Below are 22040 nucleotides of genomic sequence, written 5' to 3'. Positions count from 1 at the left end.
ATAGATAGATAGATAGATAGATAGATAGATGAATAAAACACTTTCAATAACAGAAGAAGAAAAATCTGAGGCTATCATGAGCACAGACTCACCCAAACTGGACAAGTGGTCTTTATTTTTCAATCTATATTATCTAAACTATAATATTAATCAATCAATCAATCAATCAATCGTGGATTTTTAAAGTACATTTCAAAAGAACTGAGGTTTGCCCAGAGAGCTGTACAAAGTGAGTGTAACAAATAATGAACCACTAACATAATACATAATACAATCCTACACCAAATATCACTTATACACAATGCTGTACACACACTCCCACATTTCATTTCAGCCTCAATATTATACTTAAAATTCATGTCTTTGTAGCTGAGGCTGAACACTAGAATGTTCACACATTTTATTTCTAATGTTAAACTTTCTTTCATTATCAAAGCTTGCTCCGAATCCTGCAGTAAAACAGAGATGGAGGGCTAAGCTGTGTTAGTGAGAGAGCTGTGAGTGCACATGAATAAACATACAGGTTCATTTAGAAAACACTGACAATGATATCATTTTCTGATGTCACTTTCAGAGGACATCTTTACTCAAGACACCACAATAAAGATATTGACATATTTATATTATTCCACCATTTCTCTCTCCAGAACTGACCTGATGAACTAAAAGGTGTTGAGCCTCATAATGAATGTTAATCTTCCTAAAACAACAGTGAGGTGTGTGTTCTGTAAGAAATAATTCAATAACAAAGACATATCACAGTTTATATGCTTCTTTGATGTTATAAAAAATAAATCTACAGAATCTTGGCCCTCTATTTATACAACTCTGTCTGGATTATATAGAGAAAGTGTGTGTATGCAGGAAAAACAGGATATTGTATGAAAAATATAAAAAGAAATAGAAATATATCTGCATGCTGACACCTGAGGCGGTCTCCCTCCTGTCGCATTCAGTCGACACCCTCGTCCTTTAAGCAGGCCAGTGGTGTGGGCTGAATGGGACAGAATTATAATCTCTCCTCTGATATTAATGGATAATGAGTCATTCTGTAGCCTATTAACAGATCTGTTCACTTGTAAAATCACTTTTCAGCTGTCTTCAGCCTGTAATTACCAATACATAACAATACATAAAGGGGATTGCCCAGCCCCAAGACTGTATATAGTCAAATGGAGCCAACTTTCACAACATTCCATTGGTGGGTTCTGCATCATTTGGTGGGACACCGTTCTGTTAACAGACACACAGTCATTAAATACTGTTAATAATTATTAAATACTATTCACCAAAAACACCACTCTCAGTAAATTCCTCCCATCTGCTGTGAGTCTGGTGAATAAAAATCAGTTTAAAGTCTGGATTTAATGAAACTGTCCAGGATTTCCATCACACTCTGAGACTGGAGGAATTCACTGTTACAGAGTCAGAGCATCAAATGTAATGCTGAGTGTTCAGATAAATGTTTAAAACTCTCAATAATCTGATGTTTAAACAGTGAAGTGTTCTCTCTCAGTGATGATGTGAGATTACTGAATAAAATGTGGAACGATTCTGACAGTAAAAGTGTCATTTATAGGTGATGATTATATTTCTTCTGTGGAAGTGTCCATGCAGTGACTGAGTGGTGTCTAATCAGGGTGATGTGGATCTTATTCTGGTTACAGCACACAGTCATGTGATCTCTGATGTCACACTGATGCATGTCTCTGATACTTACACATATCCTTTGTAAAACCCGGGTAAAAATGGGCCAGATATGCTTAAACATTATAAGGAACACCACCAGCAGCACCAGAACAACGAACGGGAGCACTATCAGGATAATCGCCCACTTTGGTAGACCTTCCAGCTCTGTCTCAAACACACACACACACAGTGTTTTTAGCATTTTGATGTTTTGAGTTCTTTATCATTTCTTGTCATCTGACATCACTTCCTCCTGTTGTGACCAAGAATCTTCTACAATGCACGATACAATCCAGAAACTATGACTCTGAGTAATATTTTTTACTAGATTACCTGGGACAACAGGAACCTCTTTAAGTTATTTATTTTTTAAATAGTAATGGGTAATTAGTTTCATTTATTTTCTAACACTAATCCCTAACCCTAACCCTACCTGCAGGCCATTCAGGCTCTCAGCCAGGAGAACACCTAGAGCTTAGACTTTTTCAGGACTATGCTGGATTTTTGCTCAATTACACAATAGTACAATTGCACTGCATGCTTATTTTTGCACTTTACCAATATATATGACATTCTCTAGTCATATTCATCATCCATTCACACGTCACCAAACAACCTGATAAATAATCCTGTAGATAATAATATTGCTCTACTGGTCTCTGATCAGGGTTGTTTGTCCTTACTGGTGTTACTCAAACTTAGTGCAGCTTAGAGCAGACCACACTGTTCTACTGGATAGGCTAGAACATGTTGTTGGTGTGAGAACAGTGTGTAGATCTAGATGGTGACTTCTCTATACATACCAGGGTTATGTTCAGTGTTCTACAAGGTTCTGTTTTAGGCCCACTGCTTTTCTCCCTATATATGTTACCCCTTGGCGTAATTATTCATAAACATGGTATTAGCTTCCACTGTTATGCAGATGACACACAGCTATATGTTTCAGCTAAATCAGATGAGTCTTGTCCAGCAGTAAAAGATCTTGGTGTGATTATTGACTCTGGTCTTTGGTTTGAAGCTCATGTAGATAATATCACTCGGGTAGCCTTCTTCCATCTTAGGAATATCGCTAAGATAAGAAATATGATGTCACTTCATGATGCAGAGAAACTAGTTCATGCTTTTGTTACCTCTAGGTTGGATTATTGTAATGTCTTACTGTCTGGATGTTCCAGTAGGAGCAGGAACAAGCTCCAGTTAGTCCAGAATGCAGCAGCTAGAGTCCTAACTAGAACCAGAAGATATGAACACATCACTCCTATTTTATCCACACTACATTGGCTCCCAGTCAAATTTCACATTGATTATAAAATACTGTTACCAGGATTCCCCAACCTTTTTTGTACCCTGGACCGGACAATTTTTCTGTGGCCTGGGTGGGGGTGGGGGGTGTTGATAGAGGGAGCTAATTTTAGCTAGATTTATGCAAAGTTCACATTGCACGATGGATCAGCAACAGCAGCTTTCACACTGTATGAATTAGGACGATTCAAAAAGTTCAAGAGCCAAATGGTCAATGCAGGGAACAAGGACTGTGCGTTCTGCAGAACTGACCAAATGAATACTTTTGCAATGTGCTGCTGCTGGTGCGACTGGTCAAGCAAATATTGCTGCTTTATTTCTGTTTGATGTAATTGTAAAGCTTATTTATTCTGATATAACTATATTTAAGACATGTTCTGTTACCTATAAACTCTATTAAACTAAAATATTGTGCTCCAACTAAAGCCATGCTTGCTGATATTGTGGTCTATAACTCCTCCCCGAACTGACCGCTGCCCTGTATCTCACTCTCTCATTGGCTGTAGGTCATTGCCAAGGTATGTTTCAGTCAGAGCTCCTTTCACACTGCACGACTTTGAGTCGCCGACAGGTCCAGATATTTAGCATGCCAAATATTTCACGGGCATCGGCAACTCATCTGCGATTCGTGTCTTTGATAATTCACACTGCATGATTGTCACTCGCGTGGACGAGCTCTGATTTGCCTCCGATTTCAGGCATTTCTCTGCGATTCTGCAAATCTAGTCGGCAACTGAAAATCAGGGCTAAAATCATGCAGTGTGAACTCGGCATTACGTAAGAACCCGCGGCCGCGTCAAATGCGAGAGTGAGTTTATTGTTTCTTTGCGGCCCGGTACCAAATGGTCCCCGGCCCGGTAAAGGTCCACACTGAATACGTACCTTCCACTGAAACTGAGTAAATATGAAGGTTCTCGTTAATCTCCGTGTCTCTGACGGTGTAAACTCCCTCATCAGTGGACTTTACTCCTCTCAGTGTAAGGAGTGTGTTAGTGAGTGATGTTCTCGGTGTGTATTCATCTGTACAGTGTAGTGAACCTCCATCCACTCTGCAGATCTGTACATGTGAATGTGCTGAGTTTTCACCCTTATAGATGACCTCCACCTGGTCTGATACGTGCAAATCCAGCTGCAGATCTTCACCAGGCTTCATCTCAACTGGTGATATGAATGCTGAAGAGAAAAAAACACCAGGAATCTTAACTGGATGTAAATGTGTTATAACACATTAAACCTAAGTTTATAAAATTTATAAGTTTATAAACTATAGATCAGTAAAGACACTTACTCTCAATGATGAGACGCACATCATTAATGTATGATCCATCACAATGACACGTGTACATGTTCCTCTTACTGTAATCAGCTGCAGTGATGGTGAGGGTGAGATCTCCCTTCAGATACTGATCATGCGATACTTTAAATCCCTCTGCTGACCAGCAGGATGTCTGATCACACTGAGCCAATACATTACTTTGGTTATTGGACAGAGACCATGTGGCCTCACCAGAACATCTCTGTTCACACTGTAAAGTAGCAGCCTGATTAATCTTCACCTTCACAGTAGGGAGAACTGATACAGGAACTGAAAGAGAGAAAAAGATAAATAGAATAAAATGTAAATCTATACATGTGAATGTGATTAAAATCACATTCAATCACACTGTGATTTAATTAAAATCAGACATGCAATGAACATTTCAGCACAAGCCCTTCCTGTACAAATCTGTTCGAAAGCAAAAAAAGATACACATGACCTGTCTAGTCAAATCCATATGCAGATTTAATAAGACAAACACACCCTGTAAACAAATGCAAAACATAAGCTGCAATCCAAAACCAGTGAAGCGAACACAGTTCAGTAAGTCAGAAGAACAGTCAGTGATGAAAACAATGGCGCAATACTCAATCTAAACCATGAAAACCGAGAAGACAGATCAATGGGTCATACACTGGAAATACAGACAAATAACAAACAAATGGTGTGATATTATAGAGAATTAATAACACTTCACATCATGGTGACATTAATGCTAGGTTAAATGTGAAGTGGTCATATTCGGTCAAAGATGCGGGAAGTGGTCATAATTCGGACAAGAGGGGGTTTAAGGGTTGAACTGTTACAGAACCCCACCCTCCTATGAACACCTCCCGGTGTTCTCCTGGGGCACCCCCTGGGTCTTGGGGCTGGGCAATTGGGGTGGGCTTGGTGGAAATCTGCAGTAAGGGAGGGGTCAAAGATGTAGTGGGCATCCACCCCGGGTCTTTCCTCTGCACTGAAACCTTCCCAATCCACTAGGTAACAGAGCTGACCTCTTCTCCTCTTAGAGTCAAGTATCTCCTTCACGAGGTATGAAGGGGCCCATTCAACTTTGATGGGAGGAGGTGGGTTGGAATCAGTGTTATCATTCATGTTGCTGTCATGGACAGGTTTGAAAAGTGAGACATGGAATGTGGGGGACATACAGTGCTGGGAAATGAGTTGAAGTCTGTAGGTGGTTGGGTTGATATGTCTTAGGATCAGGAAAGGTCCGGTGTATCTTGGGCTAGTATTGTGAATGTGGGGTCTCCAGTGGTTGGCGAACCTGCGTTGTTGTCAGATCGCTCTCCTCAGATGGACATAGGTGCTTTCCCAGACCTCTTGACTTCACTGAAACCATTTGTTTATGGCTGGCACATCTGTGGGTTCCCCAACACCATGGAAATAGGGGTGGTTGGTAGCCCACTATGCACTGAAATGGTGTGAGGCCATTGGAGGAGTGCATGAGGAAGATTTGGGCGTATTCTGCCCAAGGTAGAAATTCTACCAAAAGCGTGCTATTCTCTGCTTTTGGATATATTCCAGGTTACGGTGGTCAGTCATGACTTAAAACGGACATTTGATGCTCTCAAGCTAGTGTTGCCATTCTTCTAAAGCAGTTATGATCGCCAGTAATTCTTGATTCTCCACACTGTAATTAGCTTCAGCACTAGCTAGTTTCCATGAGAAAAAAGCACACGGGTAGAGCTTACTGTGGTTACCATGTCTTTGGGACAGGATGGCCTTGATGAATGGGATTAGGTTAGGATCAGGGTGGTGAAGAATGGCTGCTGCTGTGAAGCTTCATTTCAGTTGTGCAAAGGCTGCTCATGTTTGGTCGTTCCAGACGTGTTTTTTGGGTTTTCCCCATAGCAAGGCGAAAGCACTGTAGTTCTGTATGAACCATTGGTTGAAGTTTGCAAACCCCAGAAACCATTCTTTGACAGTGTTCGGAGCATCCCAGTGTGACTGCCTGTACTTTGTCTGTACTATCTCAACCATTCAGTGACTAATGACATATCCTAGGAAGGAGATCATGGTTTTGTGAAATTCACACTTTTCTGCTTTGGTGTAGAGATGATTCAGTATGAGCCAAGTTAGCATGGTCTATACTTGTGCCAAATGGAGTTCAAAATTTTTTGGTATATATCAGGTCTTAATTGATATAGGTTATAACACAGTAGTTGAGCAGGTCTCTGAAGACTTCATTCACAAAAGTTTGAAAAACAGTGGGCAGATTAGTCAGGCAATATGGCATCACCAGGTATTTGTAGTGCCCCCTGGTGATGTGGAAGGCTGTCTTCCCTTCATCTCCTTAACAGATCCAAATGAGGTTGTATGCACTGTGCAGGTCTATCATGGTGAAGAATTGAGCTTCTCTGCACTACTCATGGGCTGTCAGGACCATGTGGTTACCAGGTGGTATAGATAGTGAACTGTGATAGCATTTAGTCTACGGTAGTCTACACAGGGTCGTAGCCCTCCATCTTTCTTTTCCACAAAAAAGAATCCTGCTGCAGCCGGGGATGTAGAGGGGCAATCTAGCCAGCATTGAGAGCTTTCTTAATCTAAGTTTCTATAGCCTGGGTTATGGGGACTTACAGAGGGTAGACCTGGCCCTTGGGGGGCATAGTGTTCAGTAAGAGCTCAATGGTGCAGTCCCAAGGTCTGTGAGGTGGCAATTTAGAGGCCTGCTCCTTGTTAAAAACTTCCATAAGGTATTCCAGAGGAATGTATACATTGTCTTTTGCTCCTGAGCTGTCTAAGAAGTGATGTGGCATGGGAGGCTCAGCGTCCCCCTCAGGGAGTGGTGGAGGCAGTGGGGAGACCAGTGGATGAGCTCTCTGTTCTGCCAGGAGCTTTGCGGATCAAGAGTCTGCAGCCATAGCAACCCTAATATGACAAGGTTGCTTGGAGATGATGTTACAAACAGCACTAGAGTTTCTACATGAAAGAGTAGTACTGATCTGTAGCATCACTGGGGCAGTTTGATAAGTGATGTAGCCACCCTTAATGAGCTGATTGTTAATGGCCGTGATTCTCAGGGGGGACGCACAGCACAGTGGGAAGCTGTAATTCTTCAACCAGCCGCCAGTGGATCAAGTTTACTGCAGAGCCGGAGTCTACTGGGGCATTCGCTTTCTATGGGCATAAAGCACATCTCTGTCCACCTTGGCCACAGTAGAAGCACAGCTCTCTCATTAAATGGCGCTGTCGCATCTCAAGGGAATACCTCGGTCTTTCCCAGCTGCATGGGTTATGGGGTTTTGGCCATTGCCTGGCTAATGCTAGGTTTAAATGTCTGTTCTAGAGCAGTGGTTCCCAACCTTTTTTTCAGGAGACCCCTATTTTAACATTCAAAAACTTTCCCGGCCCCCCATACCCCTACCCCGCACACCACCACCCCAACAAACACACTAGCAAATGCATTTCATTTAGTGACACAGTCAGTAAAATTTTTAATAATGAAACCAATTAGCTACAACATCCAATTATTCATAAGAATTTTTTTCTTTCCAACATGTTCCATTTTGTCTTTAACTGGTGAACAAATAGCAGAAGCAAATTCTAATTTGTTAACGTAAATATCAATTAATCACAGAAATCATGTTATTAAACAAATGCATACATTTTATTCTTTAACTTTAACCAAAACATGCAATTGTTCATGAGGACAGATTTTTCTTTGCAACAGCAGGCTATAAAAAAAAAAAAAAACGATGAACAAACAACAGGAGCAAATTAAAATATATTAATCTGAACATTAAATAATCAGAGTATTAACATATTATTGTATGTACTATTGCCCTAAAAACTTGTCAAAACTAAAAACATACATCAATTAATTTAGGAACAATAATAGCACCAAATCAATTCTATTCCCATATTTTAATTATGCATATTTCGATTTATGCATGCCATGTCTTGTATCCCTGACTGATTAATTGTTAAATGCTAATTAATGTGAACTCTGGGCCTGGATTTCTTGGGCTAGAGACTGGACATTAGGCATGATTTTCGTGACAGCCAGACGAAAGTCACTGTGCACGTCTGTCTTGTTGCGTGTCTTCGTTTTGATGGTTACCAGAGAGCTGAAAGCAGTCTCTGACAGGTAGGTATGAAGGAGGAGTGTCTGGTGCTCCTCGTCCTCACACAGCTCCGCGAAGATTCATTTATTCACTGGACAGGCTTTAATAAAGTTGACGATTTTCACCAGTCTTGAGTGTTTTATTCAGTTCATCAGAGAGGTGTTTGCTTGCCAGGGCTTGACGGTGTATCATACAATGAAATACAAGACAGTGGGGAGCCTTTTCCTTCAAGCGTGTATTGAAGCCCTTGTTTTTTCCCATCATTGAAGCAGCTCCATCTGTGCAGCAAGCGACTAAATTATTGTAGGGAATGTTTCGCTTGGTGAAGTATATGTCAATCACTTGGAAAATGTCTTCTCCTCGTGTCATTGTGGACAAATTAGTAGACAAAAGAATGTCCTGCTTTATTTTGGCGTCTTCAATGTACTGCACATATGCAGCGAGTACTGCCTCACCTGCCACAGTGGAAGTTTCATCAATTTGGATAGAAAATGGATGCATCTTTAACTTTTCAACCAACGTGTTCTCAACATCATTTGCCATTCTATCGATTCTGTCTTTTACTGTGTTATTGGACACAGAAGCCATAGAAGCCACTTGTGTCCCGCACATTATTTCTGCCATTTTTACACATGCGGGTTTGAGTTTCCCCGATGGTGTGCGGCTTTTTTGACTGGGCAATCAAGAGAGCTCTAGTCATTGCATCTCTGATATTCTGGGGCCTATTTGATATAAGAAGTTCTTTTTTCCTTTGTAAAAATTCTCTGGGTTTACCAACCCTCTGTGGGTGTTTGGTGCTCTGATGTCTCCTCAGTTTGCAGGGCTTCATGCTTTCATTAGCTAGTCTCTCTCCACAGATTACACGCTCAATTCTCACCTTGTCCATTGCTTCAGTGAAACCAAATTCAAGATAACTGTCCAAATAAATCCTTGTTTTCTTTTTAGCACATATATTTTTCTCTTCTCCCTGGTGCTTTGCCATGTTCACTTTACCACGCCTTTTTGTTTGTCCTGTGTGTGTGTGTTTTTTAAAGCTGCGTCTGTCTATTCCCACTCTCGCGATACACAGCGTGAAATTCGCGACGTTAAGGAAATTACTTTTCATATATTAACCATTTTTAAAATATTACAAATTGAATTATTAATCAAGCTATAATAATAATATAATATAATATAATATAATATAATATAATATAATATAATATAATATAATATAATATAATATTTAAAAAAAAATTGTAACCCTAAAACTATAGTGAGCTCGGCGACCCCTCGTAAATGTTTAGTGAACCCTAGTGGGGGTCACAACCCGCAGGTTGGGAACCACTGTTCTAGAGGATGTGAACATGAACCCGACTCTTGAACCTGAACATGATTCTTTAAAAAAAAATGGACTGATGTTCTCTAAAATGTTCTCCACTTATTATTATGGATTAGCACTAAAAGACATTGAGTGATGTTCAGCTTAACTAACACTTTTTAAAAAAGTATAACTAGAAGATCCTGACGGCCTGCCAGCGGATAGGCTTAATTCAATTCATTTTTATAGCACATTTTACAATTGACAATTTATCAAAGCAGCTTTTTATTTTAATTAATATTTATCACTAATGAGCAAGCCCAAGGCAAGAGGCAACAGCGGCAAGGAAAAACTCATCCTCATGTGGGTGACACCAGAGAGTGCGATTATGAATAATGTCTATTGTAATTTTGTCCTCTTCTTGGTTGGAATGAAAACCTGCAGGCACTTTCCGGATAAGACTGGACACCCTTCATCTAGCGTATTGCGAAATGTTGACTTTAAGTAATCTGTCACCTGATCAAGTTCTATGGGGTCATATGGTGATCCAGTTAATGGTGATCATTCTGGGAGATTAGTGATAAACCTCTCTGCAGTAGTAGACATAAAAATGCATCTAACAAGGTGATGTGGAAAGTGCATCTCATGTCTATGACACATTTTAAACTAGATGAGATAATGGTCTGAACTTGTGGAAGCGTGACTATATATTCTATATTTAACATGAATGTTAGAATGAGATCAGGAGTGTGACCTCCAGTATGAGTGGATCCTACTACGTTCTGATTAACACCTACTGAATCTAAGATGGACACATCTGTTGATTTCAGAGGGTCTTTTGAATGACCTGCTGGAGAAGATATGTGAGCTCGGCTTGCTGCACAAACCAGACCTCCAGTCCTTGGTGTCGCCTGATGCTGGTGGCTGGGAGGGGTATCTCAGAAGTGGTACATGAGAAAGTGGAAGTGTGGCAAGAGGACGGGTGTCCGTCTAGACCATCTAGTGGATGTCGTCACTGACATCTTCAACATTTGCCTGAGCAGCGCTGTTGTTCCAATATGCTTTAAGACCACTACTATTGTCCCCGTGCTGAAGAATTCTACAATGCCATGTCTCAATTATTATTGTACCATTAATCACATTCATTATCATGAAGTGCTTCAAGAGGTTTGTCATGTGGCATATCAAAATAACAACCAGTCTCAAAAGGTTGACAAAACAAAAAATTGTTTTGTTCAAAAAACTGTTGTGTTCAGGAGAGCACAGAGTGACCACTCTCCACTGAACATCAATCTTCAGATCTTCCTCCATGAAGATCACCAAGAGCAGTTTTGGAGCACAAGACTCCACCTGGTGGGAAACCTCACCTGGTCTCTCAATACCAGCTCCATCACCAAGAAAGCCCAGCAGCATGTTTACTTTCTAAGAAGGCTGAAGAAAGCCCATCTCCCTCCCCCCTTCCTGAACACATTTTACAGAGGGAACATTGAGAGCATACTGAGCAGTTGCACCAATGCCTGGTATGGGAACTGCACTGACTTGGACCACAAGACCCTGTGGCAAACAGTGAGGACAGTTGAGAGGATCAGAGTCTCTCTTCCCTTTATCATGGATATTTACACCACATGCTGCATTCACAAAGCCAACAGCATTGTGGACGACCCCACATACCCCTCACACCCCAAACACACTCTTCATCCTCCTGCCATCTGAAAAAAGGTACTGAAACATTCAGGGCTCACAACTAGACAGTTTCTTCCCTCAAGCCATCAAACTCCTGAATTCCCAGGAACTGGACTGACAAACTACACTCCACCACCCCTGCTTTTAATATATAGGGATATATAGGGATAAAATAGTCTAATTATAGAATTTAATAATTTACTCTTATTTCTAGTTAATTAGTTATTTTTTATTATTATTTTTCATTTTCCCCTCCCCTTTCTCTGTTTTCTTCTTTTGTAAAGCTGCTTTGAGACAATGTTCATTGTAAAAGGTGCTATACAAAATAAACTGAATTGAATTGAATTGAATATAGTTCTTAGGTAAAGGAGCAGATCTGGAAGTGTTTGGTGTACTGGGATGTTTGGATGCTGTCTCTTTACCACCCTCACATGGTCACTCAGGTCACTTTACACATAATCTACATTGTCTTTAAACATCACATGATCACAAGCATACTTAATCTCTCTCTCTCTCTCTCTCACACACACACACACACACACACACACTCATATTAAACTATTTCTTCACTTACATTGCAATTTTTGCACACCTCCTTATTAATGCTACTAAAATTACTGCTAACTATGTTTATAACCAAGTATCCTCCCTTCTGTAAAACAGTATTTTGGTTGGTTCTGCTCCCTGCGGATGAGTGTATTGTAGTGTCGTGTTTTGTAGTGTGTTGTTTGTCATGTAGTGTTTTGTACCTTCTGTATTATCCCGATAGTTTTGCCCTGTCTCTCGTCTCTGCACTGTTTGCACAAGTTTACACACATGCATTCTATGTGAAACTGTGTGCCAGCTGCCACAGCATCAAGCTGTGACACAGCATCTCATTTCCGTCTCAGGCAAATCGGTTACATATTTAACCTGTGCTAAATTTATATCTAGGGTTTTGTGTGACACTATCACCATGGACAACTGTGACACCTCCTCCCCTTCCTGTTAGGTGTGACTTATGAATGTAACTATATCCATCCAGACGTAACGGAGGCCAGCGGTAGGTTCTGAGCAGGTAAACCTCCCCTAATCTTAAGAAGTGCACTAGTGACTGGTGCTAGTGGCTGCAGTCTCTAGCCTCCTTGTTAGTGCACCCGCCTCCCATGCTGAGACCTGACTGGTGCCATGACCTGGATGGGAGTGAGGATTGGGGGGTGAGTGTAACGGAGGACAGTGGTAGGTGCTGTGCAAATAAACCTCACTCACCTGATCTCAAGAGACGCACTAGTGAGTGGTGTTAGGGGCTGCAGTGTTTAGCCTCCTTGTGTTGGTGCACCTACCATGCCCGAGACCTGCTTGGAGCGGGTGGAAGTAGGACCCCGGGAAGAAAAGCTTCATTTAATGCTACATACTCATTGGGTTTAATCAATGTTTCCTATATACATAGTACATTAAAATCCTGATCAGTAATAATTTAATTAAAAATAAGATTAAATTCAACTTTATTGTCATTGTGCAAATGTGGGTAGCTAAGTGCTTACTTGTCTGCTCCCTGGCCCTGCCTCTGTATTTGCATATGGAACCTGATTGGACTAAGCCCAGTGTGAGCAGTGAGACTGTAAGAGGGACTGACTGAGCCCAGTGTGAGCAGTGAGACTGTTAGAGGGACTGACTAAGCCCAGTGTGAGCAGTGAGACTGTAAGAGGGACTGACTGAGCCCAGTGTGAGCAGTGAGACTGTAAGAGGGACTGACTGAGCCCAGTGTGAGCAGTGAGACTGTTAGAGGGACTGACTGAGCCCAGTGTGAGCAGTGAGACTGTTAGAGGGACTGACTGAGCCCAGTGTGAGCAGTGAGACTGTAAGAGGGACTGACTGAGCCCAGTGTGAGCAGTGAGACTGTAAGAGGGACTGACTGAGCCCAGTGTGAGCAGTAAGACTGTTAGAGGGACTGACTAAGCCCAGTGTGAGCAGTGAGACTGTAAGAGGGACTGACTGAGCCCAGTGTGAGCAGTGAGACTGTAAGAGGGACTGACTGAGCCCAGTGTGAGCAGTGAGACTGTAAGAGGGACTGACTGAGCCCAGTGTGAGCAGTGAGACTGTAAGAGGGACTGACTGAGCCCAGTGTGAGCAGTGAGACTGTAAGAGGGACTGACTGAGCCCAGTGTGAGCAGTGAGACTGTTAGAGGGACTGACTGAGCCCAGTGTGAGCAGTGAGACTGTTAGAGGGACTGACTAAGCCCAGTGTGAGCAGTGAGACTGTAAGAGGGACTGACTGAGCCCAGTGTGAGCAGTGAGACTGTAAGAGGGACTGACTGAGCCCAGTGTGAGCAGTGAGACTGTTAGAGGGACTGAGCCCAGTGTGAGCAGTGAGACTGTAAGAGGGACTGAGCCCAGTGTGAGCAGTGAGACTGTTAGAGGGACTGACTAAGCCCAGTGTGAGCAGTGAGACTGTTGGAGGGACTGACTAAGCCCAGTGTGAGCAGTGAGACTGTTAGAGGGACTGACTGAGCCCAGTGTGAGCAGTGAGACTGTAAGAGGGACTGACTGAGCCCAGTGTGAGCAGTGAGACTGTTAGAGGGACTGACTGAGCCCAGTGTGAGCAGTGAGACTGTTAGAGGGACTGACTGAGCCCAGTGTGAGCAGTGAGACTGTAAGAGGGACTGACTGAGCCCAGTGTGAGCAGTGAGACTGTTAGAGGGACTGACTGAGCCCAGTGTGAGCAGTGAGACTGTTAGAGGGACTGACTAAGCCCAGTGTGAGCAGTGAGACTGTAAGAGGGACTGACTGAGCCCAGTGTGAGCAGCGAGACTGTAAGAGGGACTGACTGAGCCCAGTGTGAGCAGTAAGACTGTAAGAGGGACTGACTGAGCCCAGTGTGAACAGTGAGACTGTAAGAGGGACTGACTGAGCCCAGTGTAAGCAGTGAGACTGTTAGAGGGACTGACTGAGCCCAGTGTGAGCAGTGAGACTGTAAGAGGGACTGACTGAGCCCAGTGTGAGCAGTGAGACTGTTAGAGGGACTGACTGAGCCCAGTGTGAGCAGTGAGACTGTAAGAGGGACTGACTGAGCCCAGTGTGAGCAGTGAGACTGTTAGAGGGACTGAGCCCAGTGTGAGCAGTGAGACTGTAAGAGGGACTGACTGAGCCCAGTGTGAACAGTGAGACTGTAAGAGGGACTGACTGAGCCCAGTGTGAGCAGTGAGACTGTTAGAGGGACTGAGCCCAGTGTGAGCAGTGAGACTGTAAGAGGGACTGACTGAGCCCAGTGTGAGCAGTGAGACTGTAAGAGGGACTGACTGAGCCCAGTGTGAGCAGTGAGACTGTTAGAGGGACTGACTGAGCCCAGTGTGAGCAGTGAGACTGTTAGAGGGACTGACTGAGCCCAGTGTGAGCAGTGAGACTGTTAGAGGGACTGACTGAGCCCAGTGTGAGCAGTGAGACTGTTAGAGGGACTGACTGAGCCCAGTGTGAGCAGTGAGACTGTAAGAGGGACTGACTGAGCCCAGTGTGAGCAGTGAGACTGTTAGAGGGACTGATTGAGCCCAGTGTGAGCAGTGAGACTGTAAGAGGGACTGACTGAGCCCAGTGTGAGCAGTGAGACTGTAAGAGGGACTGACTGAGCCCAGTGTGAGCAGTGAGACTGTTAGAGGGACTGACTAAGCCCAGTGTGAGCAGTGAGACTGTAAGAGGGACTGACTGAGCCCAGTGTGAGCAGTGAGACTGTAAGAGGGACTGACTGAGCCCAGTGTGAGCAGTGAGACTGTAAGAGGGACTGACTGAGCCCAGTGTGAGCAGTGAGACTGTAAGAGGGACTGACTGAGCTCAGTGTGAGCAGTGAGACTGTTAGAGGGACTGACTGAGCCCAGTGTGAGCAGTGAGACTGTAAGAGGGACTGACTGAGCCCAGTGTGAGCAGTGAGACTGTTAGAGGGACTGACTGAGCCCAGTGTGAGCAGTGAGACTGTAAGAGGGACTGACTGAGCCCAGTGTGAGCAGTGAGACTGTAAGAGGGACTGACTGAGCCCAGTGTGAGCAGTGAGACTGTAAGAGGGACTGACTGAGCCCAGTGTGAACAGTGAGACTGTAAGAGGGACTGACTGAGCCCAGTGTGAACAGTGAGACTGTAAGAGGGACTGACTGAGCCCAGTGTGAGCAGTGAGACTGTTAGAGGGACTGACTGAGCCCAGTGTGAGCAGTGAGACTGTAAGAGGGACTGACTGAGCCCAGTGTGAGCAGTGAGACTGTAAGAGGGACTGACTGAGCCCAGTGTGAGCAGTGAGACTGTTAGAGGGACTGAGCCCAGTGTGAGCAGTGAGACTGTAAGAGGGACTGACTGAGCCCAGTGTGAGCAGTGAGACTGTTAGAGGGACTGACTAAGCCCAGTGTGAGCAGTGAGACTGTAAGAGGGACTGACTGAGCCCAGTGTGAGCAGTGAGACTGTAAGAGGGACTGACTGAGCCCAGTGTGAGCAGTGAGACTGTAAGAGGGACTGACTGAGCCCAGTGTGAGCAGTGAGACTGTAAGAGGGACTGACTGAGCTCAGTGTGAGCAGTGAGACTGTTAGAGGGACTGACTGAGCCCAGTGTGAGCAGTGAGACTGTAAGAGGGACTGACTGAGCCCAGTGTGAGCAGTGAGACTGTTAGAGGGACTGACTGAGCCCAGTGTGAGCAGTGAGACTGTAAGAGGGACTGACTGAGCCCAGTGTGAGCAGTGAGACTGTAAGAGGGACTGACTGAGCCCAGTGTGAGCAGTGAGACTGTAAGAGGGACTGACTGAGCCCAGTGTGAACAGTGAGACTGTAAGAGGGACTGACTGAGCCCAGTGTGAACAGTGAGACTGTAAGAGGGACTGACTGAGCCCAGTGTGAGCAGTGAGACTGTTAGAGGGACTGACTGAGCCCAGTGTGAGCAGTGAGACTGTAAGAGGGACTGACTGAGCCCAGTGTGAGCAGTGAGACTGTAAGAGGGACTGACTGAGCCCAGTGTGAGCAGTGAGACTGTTAGAGGGACTGACTGAGCCCAGTGTGAGCAGTGAGACTGTAAGAGGGACTGACTGAGCCCAGTGTGAGCAGTGAGACTGTAAGAGGGACTGACTGAGCCCAGTGTGAGCAGTGAGACTGTAAGAGGGACTGACTGAGCCCAGTGTGAGCAGTGAGACTGTTAGAGGGACTGACTGAGCCCAGTGTGAGCAGTGAGACTGTAAGAGGGACTGACTGAGCCCAGTGTGAGCAGTGAGACTGTTAGAGGGACTGACTGAGCCCAGTGTGAGCAGTGAGACTGTAAGAGGGACTGACTGAGCCCAGTGTGAGCAGTGAGACTGTAAGAGGGACTGACTGAGCCCAGTGTGAGCAGTGAGACTGTAAGAGGGACTGACTGAGCCCAGTGTGAGCAGTGAGACTGTAAGAGGGACTGACTGAGCCCAGTGTGAGCAGTGAGACTGTTAGAGGGACTGAGCCCAGTGTGAGCAGTGAGACTGTTAGAGGGACTGACTGAGCCCAGTGTGAGCAGTGAGACTGTAAGAGGGACTGACTGAGCCCAGTGTGAACAGTGAGACTGTAAGAGGGACTGACTGAGCCCAGTGTGAGCAGTGAGACTGTAAGAGGGACTGACTGAGCCCAGTGTGAGCAGTGAGACTGTACGAGGGACTGACTGAGCCCAGTGTGAGCAGTGAGACTGTAAGAGGGACTGACTGAGCCCAGTGTGAGCAGTGAGACTGTTAGAGGGACTGACTAAGCCCAGTGTGAGCAGTGAGACTGTAAGAGGGACTGACTGAGCCCAGTGTGAGCAGTGAGACTGTAAGAGGGACTGACTGAGCCCAGTGTGAGCAGTAAGACTGTTAGAGGGACTGACTAAGCCCAGTGTGAGCAGTGAGACTGTAAGAGGGACTGACTGAGCCCAGTGTGAGCAGTGAGACTGTTAGAGGGACTGAGCCCAGTGTGAGCAGTGAGACTGTAAGAGGGACTGAGCCCAGTGTGAACAGTGAGACTGTAAGAGGGACTGACTGAGCCCAGTGTGAGCAGTGAGACTGTAAGAGGGACTGACTGAGCCCAGTGTAAGCAGTGAGACTGTTAGAGGGACTGACTGAGCCCAGTGTGAGCAGTGAGACTGTTAGAGGGACTGACTGAGCCCAGTGTGAGCAGTGAGACTGTTAGAGGGACTGACTGAGCCCAGTGTGAGCAGTGAGACTGTAAGAGGGACTGACTGAGCCCAGTGTGAGCAGTGAGACTGTTAGAGGGACTGACTGAGCCCAGTGTGAGCAGTGAGACTGTTAGAGGGACTGACTGAGCCCAGTGTGAGCAGTGAGACTGTTAGAGGGACTGACTGAGCCCAGTGTGAGCAGTGAGACTGTAAGAGGGACTGACTGAGCCCAGTGTGAGCAGTGAGACTGTTAGAGGGACTGACTGAGCCCAGTGTGAGCAGTGAGACTGTAAGAGGGACTGACTGAGCCCAGTGTGAGCAGTGAGACTGTAAGAGGGACTGACTGAGCCCAGTGTGAGCAGTGAGACTGTTAGAGGGACTGAGCCCAGTGTGAGCAGTGAGACTGTAAGAGGGACTGACTGAGCCCAGTGTGAACAGTGAGACTGTAAGAGGGACTGACTGAGCCCAGTGTGAGCAGTGAGACTGTTAGAGGGACTGACTGAGCCCAGTGTGAGCAGTGAGACTGTAAGAGGGACTGACTGAGCCCAGTGTGAGCAGTGAGACTGTAAGAGGGACTGACTGAGCCCAGTGTGAGCAGTGAGACTGTAAGAGGGACTGACTGAGCCCAGTGTGAGCAGTGAGACTGTACGAGGGACTGACTGAGCCCAGTGTGAGCAGTGAGACTGTAAGAGGGACTGACTGAGCCCAGTGTGAGCAGTGAGACTGTAAGAGGGACTGACTGAGCCCAGTGTGAGCAGTGAGACTGTAAGAGGGACTGACTGAGCCCAGTGTGAGCAGTGAGACTGTAAGAGGGACTGACTGAGCCCAGTGTGAGCAGTGAGACTGTAAGAGGGACTGACTGAGCCCAGTGTGAGCAGTGAGACTGTAAGAGGGACTGACTGAGCCCAGTGTGAGCAGTGAGACTGTAAGAGGGACTGACTGAGCCCAGTGTGAGCAGTGAGACTGTAAGAGGGACTGACTGAGCCCAGTGTGAGCAGTGAGACTGTAAGAGGGACTGACTGAGCCCAGTGTGAGCAGTGAGACTGTAAGAGGGACTGACTGAGCCCAGTGTGAGCAGTGAGACTGTTAGAGGGACTGACTGAGCCCAGTGTGAGCAGTGAGACTGTACGAGGGACTGACTGAGCCCAGTGTGAGCAGTGAGACTGTAAGAGGGACTGACTGAGCCCAGTGTGAGCAGTGAGACTGTAAGAGGGACTGACTGAGCCCAGTGTGAGCAGTGAGACTGTAAGAGGGACTGACTGAGCCCAGTGTGAGCAGTGAGACTGTAAGAGGGACTGACTGAGCCCAGTGTGAGCAGTGAGACTGTAAGAGGGACTGACTGAGCCCAGTGTGAGCAGTGAGACTGTAAGAGGGACTGACTGAGCCCAGTGTGAGCAGTGAGACTGTTAGAGGGACTGACTGAGCCCAGTGTGAGCAGTGAGACTGTTAGAGGGACTGACTGAGCCCAGTGTGAGCAGTGAGACTGTAAGAGGGACTGACTGAGCCCAGTGTGAGCAGTGAGACTGTAAGAGGGACTGACTGAGCCCAGTGTGAGCAGTGAGACTGTTAGAGGGACTGACTGAGCCCAGTGTGAGCAGTGAGACTGTACGAGGGACTGACTGAGCCCAGTGTGAGCAGTGAGACTGTACAAGGGACTGACTGAGCCCAGTGTGAGCAGTGAGACTGTTAGAGGGACTGACTGAGCCCAGTGTGAGCAGTGAGACTGTACGAGGGACTGACTGAGCCCAGTGTGAACAGTGAGACTGTACGAGGGACTGACTGAGCCCAGTGTGAGCAGTGAGACTGTTAGAGGGACTGACTGAGCCCAGTGTGAGCAGTGAGACTGTAAGAGGGACTGACTGAGCCCAGTGTGAGCAGTGAGACTGTAAGAGGGACTGACTGAGCCCAGTGTGAGCAGTGAGACTGTAAGAGGGACTGACTGAGCCCAGTGTGAGCAGTGAGACTGTAAGAGGGACTGACTGAGCCCAGTGTGAACAGTGAGACTGTAAGAGGGACTGACTGAGCCCAGTGTGAGCAGTGAGACTGTTAGAGGGACTGACTGAGCCCAGTGTGAGCAGTGAGACTGTAAGAGGGACTGACTGAGCCCAGTGTGAGCAGTGAGACTGTAAGAGGGACTGACTGAGCCCAGTGTGAGCAGTGAGACTGTAAGAGGGACTGACTGAGCCCAGTGTGAGCAGTGAGACTGTAAGAGGGACTGACTGAGCCCAGTGTGAGCAGTGAGACTGTTAGAGGGACTGACTGAGCCCAGTGTGAGCAGTGAGACTGTAAGAGGGACTGACTGAGCCCAGTGTGAGCAGTGAGACTGTAAGAGGGACTGACTGAGCCCAGTGTGAGCAGTGAGACTGTAAGAGGGACTGACTGAGCCCAGTGTGAGCAGTGAGACTGTTAGAGGGACTGACTGAGCCCAGTGTGAGCAGTGAGACTGTAAGAGGGACTGACTGAGCCCAGTGTGAGCAGTGAGACTGTAAGAGGGACTGACTGAGCCCAGTGTGAGCAGTGAGACTGTTAGAGGGACTGACTGAGCCCAGTGTGAGCAGTGAGACTGTACGAGGGACTGACTGAGCCCAGTGTGAGCAGTGAGACTGTTAGAGGGACTGACTGAGCCCAGTGTGAGCAGTGAGACTGTAAGAGGGACTGACTGAGCCCAGTGTGAGCAGTGAGACTGTAAGAGGGACTGACTGAGCCCAGTGTGAGCAGTGAGACTGTTAGAGGGACTGACTGAGCCCAGTGTGAGCAGTGAGACTGTACGAGGGACTGACTGAGCCCAGTGTGAGCAGTGAGACTGTAAGAGGGACTGACTGAGCCCAGTGTGAGCAGTGAGACTGTTAGAGGGACTGACTGAGCCCAGTGTGAGCAGTGAGACTGTAAGAGGGACTGACTGAGCCCAGTGTGAACAGTGAGACTGTAAGAGGGACTGACTGAGCCCAGTGTGAGCAGTGAGACTGTTAGAGGGACTGAGAGGGACTGACTGAGCCCAGTGTGAGCAGTGAGACTGTAAGAGGGACTGACTGAGCCCAGTGTGAGCAGTGAGACTGTAAGAGGGACTGACTGAGCCCAGTGTGAGCAGTGAGACTGTAAGAGGGACTGACTGAGCCCAGTGTGAGCAGTGAGACTGTAAGAGGGACTGACTGAGCCCAGTGTGAGCAGTGAGACTGTTAGAGGGACTGACTGAGCCCAGTGTGAGCAGTGAGACTGTAAGAGGGACTGACTGAGCCCAGTGTGAGCAGTGAGACTGTAAGAGGGACTGACTGAGCCCAGTGTGAGCAGTGAGACTGTAAGAGGGACTGACTGAGCCCAGTGTGAGCAGTGAGACTGTTAGAGGGACTGACTGAGCCCAGTGTGAGCAGTGAGACTGTAAGAGGGACTGACTGAGCCCAGTGTGAGCAGTGAGACTGTAAGAGGGACTGACTGAGCCCAGTGTGAGCAGTGAGACTGTAAGAGGGACTGACTGAGCCCAGTGTGAGCAGTGAGACTGTAAGAGGGACTGACTGAGCCCAGTGTGAGCAGTGAGACTGTAAGAGGGACTGACTGAGCCCAGTGTGAGCAGTGAGACTGTAAGAGGGACTGACTGAGCCCAGTGTGAGCAGTGAGACTGTAAGAGGGACTGACTGAGCCCAGTGTGAGCAGTGAGACTGTAAGAGGGACTGACTGAGCCCAGTGTGAGCAGTGAGACTGTAAGAGGGACTGACTGAGCCCAGTGTGAGCAGTGAGACTGTAAGAGGGACTGACTGAGCCCAGTGTGAGCAGTGAGACTGTAAGAGGGACTGACTGAGCCCAGTGTGAGCAGTGAGACTGTTAGAGGGACTGACTGAGCCCAGTGTGAGCAGTGAGACTGTAAGAGGGACTGACTGAGCCCAGTGTGAGCAGTGAGACTGTAAGAGGGACTGACTGAGCCCAGTGTGAGCAGTGAGACTGTAAGAGGGACTGACTGAGCCCAGTGTGAGCAGTGAGACTGTTAGAGGGACTGACTGAGCCCAGTGTGAGCAGTGAGACTGTACGAGGGACTGACTGAGCCCAGTGTGAGCAGTGAGACTGTAAGAGGGACTGACTGAGCCCAGTGTGAGCAGTGAGACTGTAAGAGGGACTGACTGAGCCCAGTGTGAGCAGTGAGACTGTAAGAGGGACTGACTGAGCCCAGTGTGAGCAGTGAGACTGTTAGAGGGACTGACTGAGCCCAGTGTGAGCAGTGAGACTGTTAGAGGGACTGACTGAGCCCAGTGTGAGCAGTGAGACTGTAAGAGGGACTGACTGAGCCCAGTGTGAGCAGTGAGACTGTTAGAGGGACTGACTGAGCCCAGTGTGAGCAGTGAGACTGTACGAGGGACTGACTGAGCCCAGTGTGAGCAGTGAGACTGTAAGAGGGACTGACTGAGCCCAGTGTGAGCAGTGAGACTGTAAGAGGGACTGACTGAGCCCAGTGTGAGCAGTGAGACTGTAAGAGGGACTGACTGAGCCCAGTGTGAGCAGTGAGACTGTTAGAGGGACTGACTGAGCCCAGTGTGAGCAGTGAGACTGTTAGAGGGACTGACTGAGCCCAG

At 46.6% G+C, this 22040-nt stretch overlaps 1 protein-coding gene across 2 annotated transcripts in view; it reads right to left on the bottom strand.

Annotated features, from left to right (window-relative positions):
- Positions 1-183: 183 nt before the first annotated feature.
- Positions 184-22040, bottom strand: part of LOC131356400 (uncharacterized) — a 26657-nt gene continuing 4800 nt past the window's right edge. Inside the window, exons 3-6 of one of the 2 annotated variants that reach the window (XM_058395389.1) lie at positions 4280-4576; positions 3874-4164; positions 1721-1854; positions 184-1233 (exon numbers count right to left, since the gene is read on the bottom strand). In XM_058395389.1, coding sequence (XP_058251372.1) covers positions 1186-1233; positions 1721-1854; positions 3874-4164; positions 4280-4576 — 770 coding nt within the window. In that variant the 3' untranslated portion in view covers positions 184-1185. Of the gene's footprint in view, positions 1855-3873; positions 4165-4279; positions 4577-22040 lie in introns of both variants that reach the window. The other variant, XM_058395388.1, reaches the window with a different exon arrangement.

The sequence above is a fragment of the Hemibagrus wyckioides genome, linkage group LG07 (assembly GCF_019097595.1).
Source record: "Hemibagrus wyckioides isolate EC202008001 linkage group LG07, SWU_Hwy_1.0, whole genome shotgun sequence".
NCBI classification, from domain to species: Eukaryota; Metazoa; Chordata; class Actinopteri; order Siluriformes; family Bagridae; genus Hemibagrus; species Hemibagrus wyckioides.
This window is presented reverse-complemented; position numbering and strand designations above follow the sequence as displayed.